General features: G+C 46.8%; 2 protein-coding genes across 3 annotated transcripts in view; both read right to left on the bottom strand.

Moving 5' to 3' along the window:
* F5 (coagulation factor V) overlaps nucleotides 1–7,005 on the bottom strand; it is a 71,235-nt gene extending 64,230 nt beyond the window's left edge. Inside the window, exons 1-2 of one of the 2 annotated variants that reach the window (XM_080824944.1) lie at nucleotides 6,508–7,005; nucleotides 3,245–3,327 (exon numbers count right to left, since the gene is read on the bottom strand). In XM_080824944.1, coding sequence (XP_080681070.1) covers nucleotides 3,245–3,327; nucleotides 6,508–6,656 — 232 coding nt within the window. In that variant the 5' untranslated portion in view covers nucleotides 6,657–7,005. Of the gene's footprint in view, nucleotides 1–3,244; nucleotides 3,328–5,920; nucleotides 6,049–6,507 lie in introns of those variants that run through there. The other variant, XM_080824943.1, reaches the window with a different exon arrangement.
* A 2,253-nt stretch (nucleotides 7,006–9,258) lies between these two features.
* Nucleotides 9,259–17,622, bottom strand: part of SELP (selectin P) — a 43,763-nt gene continuing 35,399 nt past the window's right edge. The window contains exons 11-16 of the mRNA XM_080824942.1: nucleotides 16,913–17,122; nucleotides 15,738–15,923; nucleotides 14,814–14,933; nucleotides 12,313–12,343; nucleotides 11,236–11,291; nucleotides 9,259–10,367 (exon numbers count right to left, since the gene is read on the bottom strand). Coding sequence (XP_080681068.1) covers nucleotides 11,237–11,291; nucleotides 12,313–12,343; nucleotides 14,814–14,933; nucleotides 15,738–15,923; nucleotides 16,913–17,122 — 602 coding nt within the window. The 3' untranslated portion in view covers nucleotides 9,259–10,367; nucleotide 11,236. The remainder of the gene's footprint in view (nucleotides 10,368–11,235; nucleotides 11,292–12,312; nucleotides 12,344–14,813; nucleotides 14,934–15,737; nucleotides 15,924–16,912; nucleotides 17,123–17,622) is intronic.

Below are 17,622 nucleotides of genomic sequence, written 5' to 3'. Positions count from 1 at the left end.
AGCTGACACTCGCCATTTCGAAGCCCCAGGCTGGATTCCCGAAAATGAGCCCCTGCACTTGTCCACAAGGCTGCAAACCTCGATGGAGGGACCCCTTCCGACCCCCAGTCCTACAGCCTCGCCCCCACCCACAATTACAGCGCCTTCTGGGCTCATGCTGTAGAAGTCGTCGCATGACTCATTCGTGCAGGGTTCAGCTGGAATCACACCCGCCAAGAGCCGGAAATAGGGGAGAGGTGCCAGTGACCCCGAACCAGGCTGGGAATGGGGCAGGCCGCAGAGTCAGAGGCAGTGTCTGAACCCGGAGCTTCAGAGGCTTTACCCTGGACTTGCCGCACTGTATCAGCTACAGATGGACATAAAGATGAACAAAACACTACCCTTGCCTTTCAAGGATTCATAGTTAAGTAACTTTGGGAGTTCAGGAAGAAGCTGCTTTAAAATGCTCTTAAAATGCCTCAGAGTTCACGGAAAACAAAGGTGATACGAGATACACAGGGGTCGGTAGAAAGGTGAAGTTTTAAGTGCACAGGGTTTAAACGTAAATTAATGATCAAGGTCTACTTCTAATTAATGAGGTTGAATCAGGACATTTCTACAAAAGCTAGTAATCTCAAAGGATTTTTTAAAAAAGATTTTACTAATTTATTTGATATTAGAGCACAAGGCTGGGGAGCAGCAGGCAGAGGGAGAGGGCGAAGCAGGCTCCCTGCTCAGCGGGGGGGATCCCAGGACCCCGGGATCATGACCTGAGCAGGAGGCGGCCGCTTAACCTACTGAACCACCCAGGCGCCCCAGCTCAAAGGGTTCTCATCACGTACTCTCCTCTCCAAAAACTATCAAGGACTCCCTCCTGCCCAGAAGATAGTCTCCAGCCTGGCCCGGGCCTTTCTAACACTTACGGTTCTCGGCACAGTGGCTTACACGGCCCAGACATTCAAATTCAGTTAACTTGGCAAAGCCACACAGGTAAGACTCTAAACACCTGTCCGATTCCTCTTTTTTCCAGGCCTAGTGAGTGTGTTTCCCAGCTTGTTTTCCCTTTGCTCAGCTACAGTTTAATTTAATTAAATATTTCTTCAGTATCTGCTGTACGTACTAAGCTTGGAACCAGAGCTCTGAACACGAAGAGACTCTGACAGAGGACAGGAGATCCTTCAACGTCCCGCCCACAATGACAAACTGGGTTTTAGTGGTAAGCTTACTGTCTTCTGTTGCCCTGCTGTCCTCCCTGAAGGTGATCCCTCTTCTTCCTCAAGCTGAGTCCACCCAACTCTTGAATCACATCACGTCCTACTTCTTCTGAGTCTGGCTCTGGCCACTATTCTCCCTCCTATGTGATTACCCTCCCCTTTTCTACTGGATATGTCAAGTCACTGTATTCTTGTTTGTAAAAGTCCAAAATACACTTAAGCCCCTCCTTCCCTTCCAGAACCTCCCTGTCCCTCCTCACATGTGGAGCCAAGATTCAGGGAACAGTTTTCTCTAAGTTCCTCCTGCTTCTGTTTTTCTCCTTCACCTCCATACACCAAAGGGAGTGGCACTGGGGGAAGCAGCAAAGAGTTTCAAGAGCGGATCACTAAGTGTCCTCGTAATGTCGAGCGGATCACTAAGTGTCCTCGTAATGTCGAGCGGGAAAAGAACGGGAAAGAAACCGTTGGTTCTGGCATCTCAGAATCACGGGTGCCGTTTTCTGAGAGTCGTTTTAGCGGACTTATGTTAGAGAGGGTCAGGGAGGAAACAGTATTACGGAGAATGGAGCGGAGGGCTCATGCAGGAAAACGGCCCTGAGGGAAAGGCAGGCAGTCGGGGGGGGGAGGTTTTGTTCTAGGAAGGGGTGGGCCTGAACATAGTTGTGTTTTGTTTTACTGTTGTTGAGTTTTGGCTGAAGGGAAGGGTCTAGCCAAGGAAGACTGAGGACAAAGGGAGATCAGAGGCAGCAGGACTAAACAGTTTGCACAGAGAGGTAGAAGGATGAGTCCGGGAAAGCTGACCAGTCTTCACTTGGTTAGTACGGAAGGACGAGCGAATTACTGACCAGGCGACCCAAGGGAGGAAGTTCTCTCTTTATGGCCTCTCCCATTCCTGTGAAATATGGTATCATATTTAAGAACCCCAAAACACATTCAACCCACTTTCTTTGACTGAAGGGGAGATGAGGAAAGGGGTGTTGGGGTGGCTCCAACTGGTAAGCGTCTGACCTGAGTTCAGTCCTGATCTCAGGGTCTTGGGACCAAGCCCCACACTGAGCCTCATATCAGGCTCCAGGAGGCTTTGGGTTCAGCCGAGAGTCTGCTGCTCCTGCTTCCTCTGCTCTCTTCCCTCGCCCTCCCCCGCTCATGCTCTCTCTCTGTTTCTCAAATAAACAAACACAATCTTCAGAAAAAAAAAAAGAAAGAAAAGATGAGGAAAAAGAAGAGATTTTTCTTTGAAAACAACAGCTGTTGTATACCTCACACTAAATAAAACAGGAGAAGAGGGGCGCCCGGGTGGCTCAGTCATTGAGCGTCGGCTCAGGTCATGATCCCGGGGTCCTGGGATCGAGCCCCGCATCGGGCTCCCTGCTCAGCAGGAAGCCTGCTTCTCCCTCTCCCACTCCCTCTGCTTGTGTTCCCTCCCTCTCTCTCTCTGTCAAATGAATAAATAAAATCTTAAACAACAATAACAACAACAACAACAGGAGAAGAGATGGGAAAAACAGATGCAAGAGAACCAGCCACGTATGGTTCCTCTGAATGAGTGTAGGGAGCCGGCCGGAAGCAACAGATCATTTGCCAGGGTTCAGCTGCGCTCCATGAACTGGACGGTCAGCTCCAGGAAGGCAGGATGTGGTTCTGCCTTGTCCACTGCAGTGTCCATAGTGCCTTCTTCAATGCCCAGCCTGTAGCCGGTGCTCGACAGTAGTTTGTTCAACAAGTGAATAAAATTCAAACTCTTAAAAGTTTTGTTTAGCTTTCTGATCCGTGTTAAAAACAGCCGGCTTCGTGAGCACGGCCCCTCATGCAAGAAGCGCCCTCTGGCTTCACGGTTTGCTGACACTGTTTTGAAATTCTCAAAAACATGAATCCCAGGCCCCACATCTTCATTTTCACCTACCCCCACAACTTAGGCAGCCCGTACTGCTTAAAAACAACAAAAGCACTCATTTCTAAAAATGTCACCAAACAGATACTTTACATAACCAGAGATATCAAATTTTCATAGAGATTCATCTTTAAAACTGAAGAGTGTACTTCTGGCTTACCTGAAGTTTTGGATCGTGGCTTTTCTTTCAGAAAATATGGTTCATACTCTCTGTAGACAATTTTCTTAAAGGAAGGATTCGAACTAGAAAGCAAATATAGAAATTAATTTGAGAGTCATATATGACATCTACATCTCACATCACAAAACAAATGGATTTCTCATGTCCTCAGATATGTAGTAGGAAAAATAGTATTTTAATTGCATTTCAGAAACCCAAGGTTTTGTAAATATGAGTAACAAGTGGGGTTAATAAAATAATTATTGATCTCTTCAAGAATATTTTGTTGTGGCAACCATTCTTTCCCAACTTAGTCTGACTTAACTAATCCTTATTCAGAATCCATTTTCTAAGAAAAGAACCCAAGATCATTGTGTGAACCCAAACTTTATGCTTAGATTTTAAATGACTAAAAGTATAACCAAATCCTTTATGAATAAATACATGGGCTATTTTTTTAACGAATCATATACAGATTTAAATTACTGGGGAACAGTATAAAGAACCATTGTTTTGGTGAACCCTATTTCTAGTTGAGAAGTTGGAGATGACTAATGGAGTTAAAGCCCTGGGCACTCATACTGAAAACAAACAAACCAAATGAAAAAGGCAAGTCTTGGGAAATGTAAGTCTCTTGTCCAGAGGAGAAACAATGGATAAATGGTAGAGCCAAGACTCAAAGAGGTAAAACCACTGTATTCATGGTAAAGAATTCACAGAAAGGGAGGCAGGGAAATATATATACATACAGGGGGAAATATATATATATATACACACACACACATATATATGTATGTATATGTACATACATACATATATACACATATATACATATATACATATATATGTATGTATATGTGTGTGTATATATATATATATACACATACACATACACACACACACACACACTTTTTTTAAAGATTTTATTTATTTGACAGAGATCACAAGTAGGCAGAGAGGCAGGCAGAGAGAGTTGGGGTAGGGGGAAGCAGGTTCCCTGCTGAGCAGAGAGCCTGATATGGGGCTCGATCCCAGGACGCTGGGATCATGACCTAAGCCGAAGGCAGAGGCTTTAACCACTGAGCCACCCAGGTGCCCCAATATATATGTTTTTACTTCAACATCTGTTACCACATACCTGTAAGTGACTGAACAAGTTTCCTTAGGGAAGTTTCCAAAAACATTACTTCAGACTTCAGACAAGAATAACAGATATACCCCACCTCTAAAGGTATTCTCCTGCTAATATGAGATGAAGTAAAAGGAAAGATCTTTGCTTTGTGCTGAAATTCACTTTGACAAAAAAACAGGTGGTTATGTTAATCTCCTTAGGGAAAGGATCATTCTGCTGTAGCTGCGGGACACTTAGTACAAGTTCTTAGTTTAAGCAGCTGCACGTACAGGTTAGATTTTTCATGAGAAAGTACCAGGGGAAAATGACATGATTCGAAGTTCAAAAATCTTGACAGTTGGTCTAGGTTGTCACTGTATGGTTTTGGTCAATAACTGACACCAGAAGTATGACTCTTACCAGAATTCTGGAAACTCAACCATAGAGCAAGGGGATCAGATCAACAGTCATGGTGCCTGTTGTAGTGCCCCTGTGTGAGTCAGGCTTTTGCTCTAGGTGGTTCTACTTCCAATATTCTGCTTGTTATTTTTCAGAGCTAACTACAGAAGAAAGGACAAACTCCCAAGCATAAGCACGGAGTATCCCAGCAAAGATAGCCAGCGTGGTAATGTCTGGCCATGAGCAAGAGAAATTAATGTTGGAAAGCCTATGATTTTCTTTGGGGTTTTGGCAGTTTTGTAAGGGTAATGGGTATGATCTAAATCATCAACTCAAAAGACAATATTTAAAATGATTTTTTAAAAATATTTTATTTATTTATTTGACAGAGATCACAAGTAGGCAGAGAGGCAGGCGGAGAGAGAGGAGGAAGCAGGTTCCCCGCAAAGCAGAGAGCCTGATGAGGGGCTCGATCCCAGGACTCTGGGATCATGACCCGAGCGGAAGGCAGAGGCTTTAACCCACTGAGCCACCCAGGTGCCCTAAAATGATTAAAAAAAAAAAAAAAAGGATTTCTTGGGGGCACCTGGGTGGCTCAGTGGGTTAAGTGTCTGCCTTCAGCTCAGGTCAGGTATGACCCCAGGGTCCCGGGATCGAGTCTCGCATCAGCTCCCTGCTCAGCGGAGAGCCTGCTTCTCCGTCTCCTGCTGCTGCTCCCTCTGCTGTGTTCTCTCTATCTCCAATAAATAAATAAAATCTTTAAAAAAATAAAAAAAGATTTCTTATTGTTACAAGACCCAGATAATATGTAATACTGTCCAAAACAACGCAGTTACAAAGTAATTCTTTAAGGGGTTTCATGTTATACACTACCAGACTCTTAAAATATGACATTATTTCTTGGGAGATTGCTTTGGTTTTGTAATCATAAAAGAGGAACTTGTCTTTCACAATCATTTAAATGGTGATGTTTCGTTAAAAAAAAAAACTGAGTCACACTGAGAGGTTTACTAATAAAAAATATAAAAATATAACCAAATGGAAATAGTGAGTAGGTCCTACAATTTGTTTAATTTCTGGGAAGTCTTGTTTTTAGCCTTTCAATTAGGAAAAATAATTTGTAGTTCAGAAATAGAGTTTTGTTACTTAAGCCACCGTTTACTTACACAGTGACCTTCCACACTGGCAAGGGCAGACCGGATCCCAGGGGCTGAGAACGTGACAGAAGCGAAGAGTCCCACGAAGTGGAAGAAAAGGTGAAAAACCAAAAATGCGGCATGTCTACGGCCCGGTGGGCGCTGGGAAGCCCAAGAATCGGAAACCACGGCCGCTGGGCCGGTGCCACCGAACAGCCCACGGCGAGGACGGTGCGCGCGTCTCCAGCTGTCGGAGGCTGCGGGGGACCCGGTCACGGCTCCGGCCCGGGGTCCGTAAAGTCCCGGGCGCCTCGGACCCGGGAAGGGGCTCTGCAGGGGGCTCGCGAGGGAGTCGTGCCTGGAGCTTCCGAACCAACGCGCAGATCAAGGCCACGACCCCAGCGACAAACCCCCATCAACCAACCCTTCGGCCGCGCGGAGCCGCCGGTCACTCTACGGTCGGAAGCAAAACAGCGATTTTGGTTAAAAATGAGCCATGAGTTGTTGGGGGTTTTCTGTTTTGTTTGTTTGTTTGTTTGTTTTGTTTCAAGCCGCGGAGCTGCGGGAGGCACGTGCCCGCGCGATCGCCGACCCCCCGCGGCCCGCCCGCGCCTCACCTGGGCTCGGCGGTCTCGGGCCGGTAGCTCCAGTCCACGCCCCGGGCCGCCACGTAGAACTGCCGCAGCCGCGCGGCCGCCGCCCCGCAGCAGGCGCCCAGGACCACCAGGACGCCCAGGACGCCGAGGCGCGGGCCGCGCGGGGCCATGGCTGCGCTGCTCCGGGACGCGGCCGGGCGCGCGCGCACTCCGGGCGGCTGCGGGAGGCGGTGTCCTTCCTCCCGCCGTGGGCTGGCGCGGGGCCGGGGCTGCGGCGGGGGGGGCGGTCCTCCCGGCGAGCGCCCTCCCGGGAGCGGGCTTGGCCAGGCGCGGCGCCCCCGGGACGCGGGGTCGGGGCGGAGCCGGCGCGCGGGGGCAGGTGGAGACGGGCAGGGCTCCGCGGACTCGCGAGGCGCAAACTGTGCCCGCGCCCGCACCTGCTGGGCCCCCAGGGCGGCGGCTCCTCCCTCACCACCGCCGCGAACGGCCAGGGCCAAGGTGACGTTTGCCAGACCCTCACCCCATGCCCTCTACTGCCTCAGTTTCCCTGGGATCTGGGGGAAGGGCAGTGCCGCGTTAGGGGCCCCGAACCACCGTCATTCCAGTGAGGAAGCAAGGCGGTGAGTACACGGGTCCGTAACGGCCCAGAACGGGTCTGGGGCCTGGACCGCTCACCGGTTGCCACCCCTGCGCAGTTCGGCCTTGACCACGGAGGCAGCAGGGCGGACGCGGTCCCTCTTACTAGCTGTGCCGGCGTGGGGAGGGGCGCGACGTCTTCAGAGCTCAGTTTTGACATCTGCGCAAGGGCTCTCTGTTCAGCAGGGGGGCCTGCTTCCTCCACTCCCTTTCTCTGCCTGCCTCTCTGCCTCCTTGTGATCTCTGTCTGTCAAATAAATAAATAAACATTTATTAAAAAAAAAAAAAAAGAGGGTGATAATCTTTTCCTGAGACACCTGTTGGGACGAGAGAAAGATACTGTGAGGGCTCTGATTCCTAGCAGCCGGAGCACGGAGCACACCTGTATTACTCTGACTGGGGTTTTCCTGCCTCAGGGGCCCTTGGGGTTTCTTGGAGGATCTGGCTCTTTCACACTGCCTTAAGCAATTGCACTACTGGGTATTTACCCCGAAGATACAGATGTAGTGAAAAGAAGGGCCACCTGTACCCCAGTGTTCATAGCAGCAATGGCCACGGTCGCCAAACTGTGGAAGGAGCCGAGATGCCCTTCATCAGACGAATGGATAAAGATGATGTGGTCCCTATATGCACAATGGAATATCACTCAGCCATCAGAAAGGATGAATACCCAACTTTTCCATCAACCTGGACGGAACTGTAGGAAATTATGCTGAGTGAAATAAGTCAAGCAGAGAAAGGCAATTATCATATGGCTTCACCTATTTGTGAAACATAAAGAATAGCATGGAGGACATTAAAAGGCAGGGAAAAATGAAGGGGGGGATCGTAGGGGGAGATGAACCACGAGAGTCTGTGGATTCCAAGAAACAAACTGAGGGTTTTAGAGGGGAGGGGTGTGGGGGATTGGCTGGCCAGGTGATGGATATTAAGGAGGGCACATATTGCATGGAGCACTGGGTGTTTTACAAAAACAGTGAATCATGGAACGCTACATCAAAAACTAATGATGTACTGTATGGTGACTACCATAACATAATAATTTAAAAATCAGATCTTATTTTGCTATTGATAGAAAACCTGAGAAACCTGAGCATTATTATAACTGTCTGAGATTCCTTGAATCTGCATTCCTCCAAGTTTCTGTCTTTAAAAAAAAAAAAAAGATTTTATTTATTTATTTGCCAGAGAGAGAGAGAGAGAGAGACTAGCAGAGGGAGAAGCAGGCTCCCCGCTGAGCAAGGAGCCTGATAAGGGACTCAACCCCAGGACCCTGGGATCATGACCTGAGCGGTAGGCAGATGCTTTATGGGTTGAGCGACCCAGGCATGCTCCAAGCTTCTGTCCTAAACATGGTTTGTCTCAATAGATCTGCTGCGTTGTAACCTGGCACCTCACATGAGGTCTCCATGACGTCGGGCTCCTCCACACTTCACTCCTCCTACACACAGTCCTGTCTGCTCCTTTGCTGATATACCCTGTCCGCTTAGAATACCCACCTCTCCCTCGTTGCTGAACAGTGTCCGTTCAGTCTCCTTAATTCTGGACTCAAACCGACCTTTTCCATTTAATGAACCACCGTGATATTCACATATGATACTCATATCAAATGCCCTCTATTTGTGTGGGTAACTATCGTTTCCCGACTAGATTATAAACTGTTCAAGTGAGCAACAGTGTCTTACTCTTCTGTATCTGTGAGAGCCATAGAAGCTGACAACTGTCAGAATTCCCTGGGAAGCTTTCACAAGATGTAGATTTTTTTTTTTTTAAGATTTTATTTATTTATTTGACAGATCACAAGTAGGCAGAGAGGCAGGCAGAGAGAGAGGGGGAAGCAGGCTCCCCACTGAGCAGAGAGCCCGAGGCGGAGCTCGATTCCAGGACCCTGGGATCATGACCTGAGCCGAAGGCAGAGGCTTTAACCCACTGAGCCACCCAGGCGCCCCACAAATTGTAGATTCCGACTCTGACACAGGGCTGGTAACCACTGTCCCATGATACCCAGCCTAGTGATTGGCATAAGACAAGCAGAGGTGTTATCAACAGTATATGAGAGAAACTTTAAAAAGCAGTGTGTCCCTCAATCCCAAGTTTACTGCCCAAGTTCTTGCAAAATTAGTGTAACCTTTAGTTAGACTCTTTCACAATTTTATTTGCATATTGGCCCATGAGTCGTTCATCGTGCATGATACATTTATTGTCTCACATTTCACAGAGACAAGATAACTACATCGTTTGGCTCTCTACTTTTCACATCAGTTCCAGATTACTATGTAACTTTCAGCAATCTACATATTAAACATGCGATTTAATAAATAACATCTCTTCTTCCTTATAGGACGTTCAAGTGTTGAGGATTTTTTCTGCTTCTCTGGTTTTCTGATTTTTTCTTCTTTGATTCTGGGGGAGGCAGTGATAGGGTATATATTTGCTGACTGATTGAAAGGTTAATCTGTACTCGGGACAACGGCAATTGTGCTTTACATTGATGTAAGCAAAATGATGTACACGGATCCCACTGAACAAAACATCAAATAATAGAGCATGGCATTCGGGAAGAATCTTTTTAATCGCACATCTGAATTGTGGTCTTGAGGGTCTTTTGGGGAGAGTGACCAGTGAAGGGAAGGGGACACGTGGCTTCCTATGCTGATTCTTGGTCTTCTGGCACAATGTTGATTCTGGTCTCTATGTTGTTTCTGGTCTCTCTGGTGCCTTCCAGAGGCTTCTCTGAAGCCTTGCGACACAGGTGTAATAGGGCTGCATAAACAGCAATCCCTGGAGACCCCAGAAGGTCTTACAGAAATTTCCTCAAGTCACAGACACCAGCCGCCTTCCAACCAGTAGCGTATGCCTTCCTCCAGCCCGAAAATAAAGAGGCATTTTTATTTTTCCACAGTCCAGTCTTCTGGTAAGCCAGATGCTTCGGTCTCTGGTTAATGAGTCTGTCAAGAAAGGGACAGCAAAACCCACAGACCGCGGCAGATCTCCAGTCCCGGCTTCCGGGGCTTAAGGAAGAGGCGGAGCAGGAAGGAGTGGTGGCCGGAGAGTCTGGGCTTGCGGCACAATCCTCCTGCTCTCATCCAGAACTAATCTACAGGAAACCCCATGTCCTTTTTTAACAAGTATTTCCAGAAAACTGCAGCAAACATGCTACAGCTGAAGTCAAGTCTGGCAGGAAGCCTGATGTTCAAAAATAGGATCCTGTGGAGGTTGAGTGAGGAGACCAGCAGGATGAGTCTCTGAAAACGAGACAGAAGTAATTAAACTAAATCTATTTTCCTTAAAAGAAAGCAAGCAAGCTTGTAAGCAAGACAGCGAGCACTCAGCAGATCTGTCCCCTAAAAATCCACATAGTCTCTTTCTGGATTCCAGACATTTTGCCATCTAGGCGACTTTCCTTAGGAAACTCCACTACTCACGGAGCTTTTGGGAAGAAAGAAAGTGTCAGATTATTTTTGTTGTCCCAGCAAGTCACAGAGGGAATTGGCTCCATAAAAGTTGGTAAGGGGCACCTGGGTGGCCCAGTGGGTTAAGCCTCTGCCTTCGGCTCAGGTCATGATCCCAGCGTCCTGGGATGGAGCCCCACATCAGGCTCTCTGCTCAGCGGGGAGCCTGCTTCCCCCTCTCTCTCTGCCTGCCTCTCTGCCTACTTGAGATCTCTGTTTCTCTGTCAAATAAATAAATAAAATCTTTTTTAAAAGGTCGGTAAAATATTTCTAATAGTATGACTTCTGGCCATCAGGCAAGGCCATGGGGATGTTAATATCTCCAAGCAGCCATTAATGGGAATGTCACACATCCTGAAAATAGTTATATCTTGTTAGAACATTTCTAGCCTGGAGGAAATGGAAACCCTCATATAAATTTAACTTTCTATTATCACTCTAGTGACATATCTTATCCCCGGCTGCCAATACAATTTTCTTCAAGCCTTAAAAGCTTAATATATACTTAAAATTGAACTATTTTTATTATATATTATATTTATTAAATATATAATAATATAAGCCTATAGTTTAATTATATAATGAAACATCAAGGTTTAACGTTCTTTCTCTTTCCCCTACTGTTCCATTTCCTTCAAAAATATATTCAGAGGTAACTTACCTTAAGGGCTCGGGTCAAATGCAGCATTTGTAAAAACTCCGTATGTTCCCAGGTGGCTAAGGAAGAGAAATACAAAAATGACCCACCACGCAGTGCTGGTCCCTGCCCACAGTCCAGCACACGCTTCCTGGGGAGACGGCGGAGTACCACCCCACCCTGGAATTCTGCTTTAAAAGGGAAACAAAAATAAATGCCCAAGAGCTTTCTGAGATCCCACTTAGGAGCTCTGGGTGATTGGCACAGCACTCACACCCATGCAAAGTTATTGTTGATGCTCTAGGTACCCAAGTACCTGCTACTTCTCTTCTTGGTGAGAAGGAATCCTTAGAAAATACCCAGGCTTGATGTTTGATCATCTGGCAACAGTTTTCAGGGAATGGTAGTGTTGCCCCCTACAGGTGTTTTTTAATTTTCATAGGGATCAAGAATTCTACCCACACATATTGGGAAAGGGCCAGGGGCGCTAGATACCACAGTAGGCACGGGGCACAAAAGAATTATCCAGCACTCCACATAATTTTAGAATATCTATCCGATATTCCTGTAGGTGAATAACCCCTGAGCCTAGAACTTAATTGCTTTACATATAAATAATATTTTTGGCATCTTTTACAATACAATTGCCACGTGAATTGAGGAAGATTATGACAGGTTTTCCAACCCTCTACCAGAGCCATTCATCACTTGAAAAAGTCAGGCTGGTGTTGGCAACGGCTCTGATGCTGTCTGAGCCACGGAGGAGGGTTCCTGACTGTTGGACTTTGCAGTTGTTGACCCAAAGGTGGTCACAGCAACCGGCCAAATAGTGCCTCAGCTCTAGCGTTTTATTTCCATTATTTGTCACTTTCCCTTTCATTTCTCCTTTACTTTATAATTAGGGCACTTACTGATCTTAAAAAACACTATGTGTGGTTAGGATATGTTATCTGTGTATTTTACTTTAGAATTAGTAAAGGGGACATGGCAAAAACCCTGTTGCAGAAAGGGGGCATTACGTGTAATCATTCTGACATATTACAGTGAATTAAAAAGCCAAACTAGACACATTTACTCAATCTTGAAACAGGTTTGTCTTACCTTTGAGGGTTCAAGGGGCTTTCTCCATCATCTAGAATAAGCAAGAAGACACAAATGATCAGTTGAAAAGAAACAAAAAAAACAGGAGGAGGAGGAGAAAGGTCATCAGTGGTAGGAGCTGCTGGGGAAAGTTGTGTACTGATTTTCAGATGGGCCCGTCATCAGGCGTATACTGAGAACAAGGTCTCTCTGAGAGGTAGGACCTCTGTTAGGCTAAATTAAACACTTGACAGTATGTAACCCAGAGTCTTCTCCTCTTGCTACTCTTCCCATTCAGTGATAACGTCTTCCTTTTCCTCTGGTCCCTGCCTTCAGCATCTTGGCTATTTTTTGTTGTTGTTGATATTGAGATCATTGGTTCTTGAAACCCACTACTCTGACCCTTGAGGCCCCCAATCATCGCAACCTATGTCACACCCCAGCCACTTGTTGGGGCTAATCACACAGACAAATCCACACCAACATAACAAGGGCTGTTTGCCTTCTCTGGTAACACAGGCGAACAAGGCCTCCCATCTTAACCCAAACAATGACGCTGACAGTGGAAACTTTAAATATGGCAGCAGGCCTGTCAATCATCCCATAGATAGATAAAAGGGGAAAATCATCTCATGGCTAAATAAATTTTAAAAATATTAGAACAAATGTAGATGAATAAGTATATTCGTTACAGGGCATTATTGCGCCTTCAAGTTGATAATGACTGTGCATTTTGAATTTGGAGGGAATGTATGCAGCATTTTACTATTATTTGACCACAGGATCTTACAAAGGCTGAAATCAGCTTGGGACAGGTCAAGGAAAAATCCCCCATCCTCACAAATGAGTTTATTCATTATTAAAGATGTTGGGGGATGGGTGGCTGCTCATTCCTCTTCATGGTCTGGAGGGTTCTCTAGCAATGTCCCCAAACTGAAGAAAGAACTTGGGGGAAATGCAGAAATAGTGTGATTCCGACATGGTTATGGAGAGTAGAATCTAGGTGACTAGGAGCCCCTTCTGCAACCCTTCGGGTTTGGTTAAATAAACACAAATGTTCCACCGAAGGACTGGTTGTGGCTCTCTGGTCGTCAAGCAGAGCGTCAGAGCGCCACGCTTTGTCCTTTGTGCTCTGCACCCCTTCCTGGGAGAGTGTGTGAAGGAACTTTAGAAAACCAGCCTCAGTGCAATGTGGCTCTGTGCATGGAGAGAGCTTCAGATGATGGAGCGAGTGGTTTGGCCGTGGAGCAGTTAAGAGCGGTTCTCAAGGCCTCAGTCCCGTGAGAACCCTGTCAGCTACAACAGCCTTACCATTTGAAAGCGGTATTTCTGTAGGTAAGACTGATCGAGCCATTAGTAGGTATTTATTGAAAGCTCCTCTGGGCCCGTCCTAGTTCTTTGGGCACATCCTAGTGCCCATCCTTTGTTCTCTGACATCGCAGTATGTGTGATGTTGGAAGAGCTGGTGCCTCTGTCGGAAGTGGCCATTACCTGTACTGGGGCATCTGAGCTGAGCCTTCTTGACGCCTCAGATGACCCTAGTTACCTTCCATGAGAAATGACGAAGAGACACATTAGCTTCGAAAAGAGGTTTCTGAACTCATGGCTGAACATTTGGGGCAAACAGACAAAGACTGCTTTAACCCTTAAGAGATGGTTCCCTTCTTTTACTCCTAGGCCAGACCTCCTTCTCAAACGAACAGCCTGGGAAACACATCTCCCTTACAGACGGTCTTCCTCCACTGGGTCACGACCCTGCTTCAGTCCTGTGTTAGCTCCACGCATTTTCACGGGAATGTACAGATGTCCTGGTGTGTCACACCAGGTCACAACTGAGCAGCCATTCCTTACACGTCTGGCTTTATTTCTCCCTTCCTCCAGAAGCACTTGATCTTGATTCAGAAGCACTAACTACCTAACACCCTGGGTCAACAAATGACCGTCACATAAGAGAATGACGAAGGAGGAGAGCATGACGCTTGCCAGTTAGTCCTGGTGATAACTAAGGCTACCTAGACCAGCGATCCTCAAATGCCAGGGAGCCAACTGGCCTCATCAGAGTTCAGAGGGGAGGGCTTTTGAGCAATTCAGATTTCCAGGCCAGTCTCCAGATCTCCCTACATGAGGACCTGTGCATTTACAAAGGTGATTGTGATGGGCAGTCAGTTCTCAAGATGACTTCTCCTGGGCTTGTTTTCTTTAAGGGAAAATGTTTTTCTTTTTTTTTTTTTTAAAGATTTTATTTATTTATTTGACAGAGATCACAAGCAGGCAGAGAGGCAGGCAGACAGAGAGAGAGGAGGAAGCAGGCTCCCCGCTGAGCAGAGACCCCGATGTGGGGCTCGATCCCAGGACTCTGAGACCACGACCTGAGCCGAAGGCAGAGGCTTAACCCACTGAGCCACCCAGGCGCCCCTAAGGGAAAATGTTTTTCAAACATGGACTACTGACGTTGTGGTTTGATGGCCCCTCCCCAAATGACAAGAAAGAAGAAAAGAAGGAGAAGACGCTTTCCTATTTACCTTTTTGTCTGAGGCGCTTTCTTAGCAGAGCCAGGAGTGTCCCACATGTCACCAAACCTATTGTAGAAGCCACTGCTCCACCGAAGTAAGTCAGGGCTTGCTGGATTGTCAACGGCCCTTCTGCGGAACAGACACACAACCAGGGTGTAAGAAGCGTGTTGCGCCAAAGGCCATCATTCTTCCAGGAGGGTCCCAAGGATTGTGAGTTGTGAGACCACGCAAGATTATCAAAGGTCCCGGCAGGAGATATCTAGAAGCCATAAAACTACACCAACACTGTGGGAAGCATTTTATTTTATTCCTAATGCTTAACTATCAAACACAATGTCCAAAGGCGTCAGGGAAAGGACTTAATAAAGTGAACAAAATGATTAAAGAAGTGGAAGTTTAAGCACATAAAATAAACCATGGTTAATTCTGGGGGCCAATCAAAGATTCAGTATAGGACAAAATGTAGTCACGACAAGCTGTAGAGAAATAAATGAAAAAGTAGAAGGTGTATGAAATAAACCTTACAAAGACATGAAGCTAAATTTAAAAAGATCTATGTGTCTTTAGAGATGTGTGGTAAACAAAATTCTCTGAGATAGTGAATTAGCCATCTGCGTGAAGTACGCTCTGGTTAGAAACGTTCTGAAACTTCAGGATGTCTTACACACAGATTATAAAGAAATGAGAGGATTCGTTTGGCACATCTGAGCTCTGAGAAAGGAGTGGTGATTGTCTACACAGAGTCACCGAATTTAATTCCCACTGCTCTCCGGAAGGCAAGGAGATTCTGCTCCATTTGTTGTGAAACATTCATTAACACAGGGAAACCCAGTGATGGAAAGGGAGACCGCTGTCAGAAATACACAGAAAAGAAACACTGATTTTGTTACGTTCCTTATCAAAGTGACTTCCTAACCCCTATGGGAAGTGTACCTTGGCAGGCTGGCATGGGATCGGACCACTGGCCGTTCTCTTGGCATGCTATTTTCGCTGAGCCGTTAAGTAACTGGCCCTCCGGACAATAGAAGGTACAGGTTGATCCATAGCTGAAAAAGCCCCAGGGGTTGGAGCAGTTCATGGCGCCGGGTTCAATCACACGCAGCTCAGAGCATTTGACAGCTGCAGGGAAAACAAACAGGTTGAACGAAGGTAGCACAGCTTACGGTTTCCTCTGTAACCTGCCAGCATCGCCAGCAGATCTGAAAGGGGATGGGCCACTTCGACAGTCACACCGGCTCCTCCAACATCACACATGCTGCGACGTCCGCTCAGAGAACGGCAGCCCGAGAGCTAGGATGGGTGCAGAGGAGCATTCGCCGGATACCCACTAATGGCTCCATCAATCTTACCTACAAAAATACCATTTTCAGAATTTCACTTCTCAAAAATACTACTCTTCTAACGGTGATCATCACCACCACTGGTAATTAGCCTGCATGTTGGCACGTGTTAATTAAAATACTTAATACTTGTTCAACACAGCTCCCTCCAGAAGCTCGAAGGAAGTAGAGACAGTCGCCTTCTCTAACCTTTCCTTCAGGGAACTTCGGGTTATCGTCCTTAACGCATGGATGGAAACTAAAGCTCGGGAAATTGACTCCAGCATTACTGAGCAACAGCAACATTCGCAAAGCACCGTCCGGGTCTTCATGGGGAACCCAAAGACGGAAGAGACACAGTACTTCCGTACGGGGTGACAGCCTTTCCGGGGACATTGTGCGTGGCTCATCCTTTTCGCTAGGTTCCAATTAGGAAAGTACAGGATGTTTACACTATCATATCTTTCATGGAATTGCAACTTGTTACTTTGCAACTTTTGTAGTTGGTTTTGTGTTGGGCATGCTTGTTGCTTTCACACGTTGGGACATTTGCAAATGTTTCCTCCTTTATGTCTTTGAGACCAGGGCATTTACTTGTGACATAGCAAGGGAGAGGTGACATGCCTGTGGCACATTACCACCAAGTGGAATTAGTGTAGCTTTCATGGGGGAGCTGACATGTGAAGTGGTCGTTGGGGCTGGATGGGATTTCAACAGGCAGTGCGACGACGACGAGTGTGGGCACCCGCCGGAAGGCAGCAGCAGAGCTGCATGCCCCTTTCCCGTTACCTCTGCACGCCGGAGTTCCTCCTGTCCACTGTCCTGAAGGTCTGCACCTGCGAGCATGGTCTCCCATGAGTGTGAATCCAGCTTTGCATCCAAAGTAACAAGTGGTGTTCAAGCCAAAGTTTCCCAGGTGGTGCCTACAGGACATGGTTCCTTGCTCCGGCGTGATGAGGGCTGGGCACTGGACCTCTGAAGTACGAGCCGTTACTGTGCCTGCGTGAAAACATGTTTCTCTTTAAAGAGCTCCCATTCAAAGGAGCATAATGGAGTTAAGACCGACACGGAGTAACTGGCTTCCAACCTGGTAGCAAGGGAGGCTCTAACAATAATTCCTCAAGGAAGTTAAGGGGAATTGTTCATCTCAGGTATGGAAAACCAGATGAGAAAAAAAGTACTTAAAAATATCCTTGGAGGGGCACCTGGGAGGCTCAGTGGGTTAAGCCTCTGCCTTCGGCTCGGGTCATGATCTCAGGGTCCTGAGATTGAGTCCCATATTGGGCTCTCTGCTTGGCGGCGAGCCTGCTTCCTCCTCTCTCTCTCTCTCTGCTTGCCTCTCTGCCTACTTGTGATCTCTCTCTGTCAAATAAATAAATAAAATCTTAAAAAAATTTTAATTTAAAAAATATCCTTGGAGAGTTGTGCCTGCGTTGCCCAGTCAGTTAAGCACCCAACTCTTTTTTTTTTGTTAAGACCTTATTTATGTATTTGACAGA

The sequence above is a fragment of the Martes martes genome (assembly GCF_963455335.1).
Source record: "Martes martes genome assembly, chromosome: 15".
NCBI classification, from domain to species: Eukaryota; Metazoa; Chordata; class Mammalia; order Carnivora; family Mustelidae; genus Martes; species Martes martes.
The sequence above is the reverse complement of the archived record's forward strand: the minus strand, read 5'-3'. Positions and strand labels throughout refer to the sequence as shown.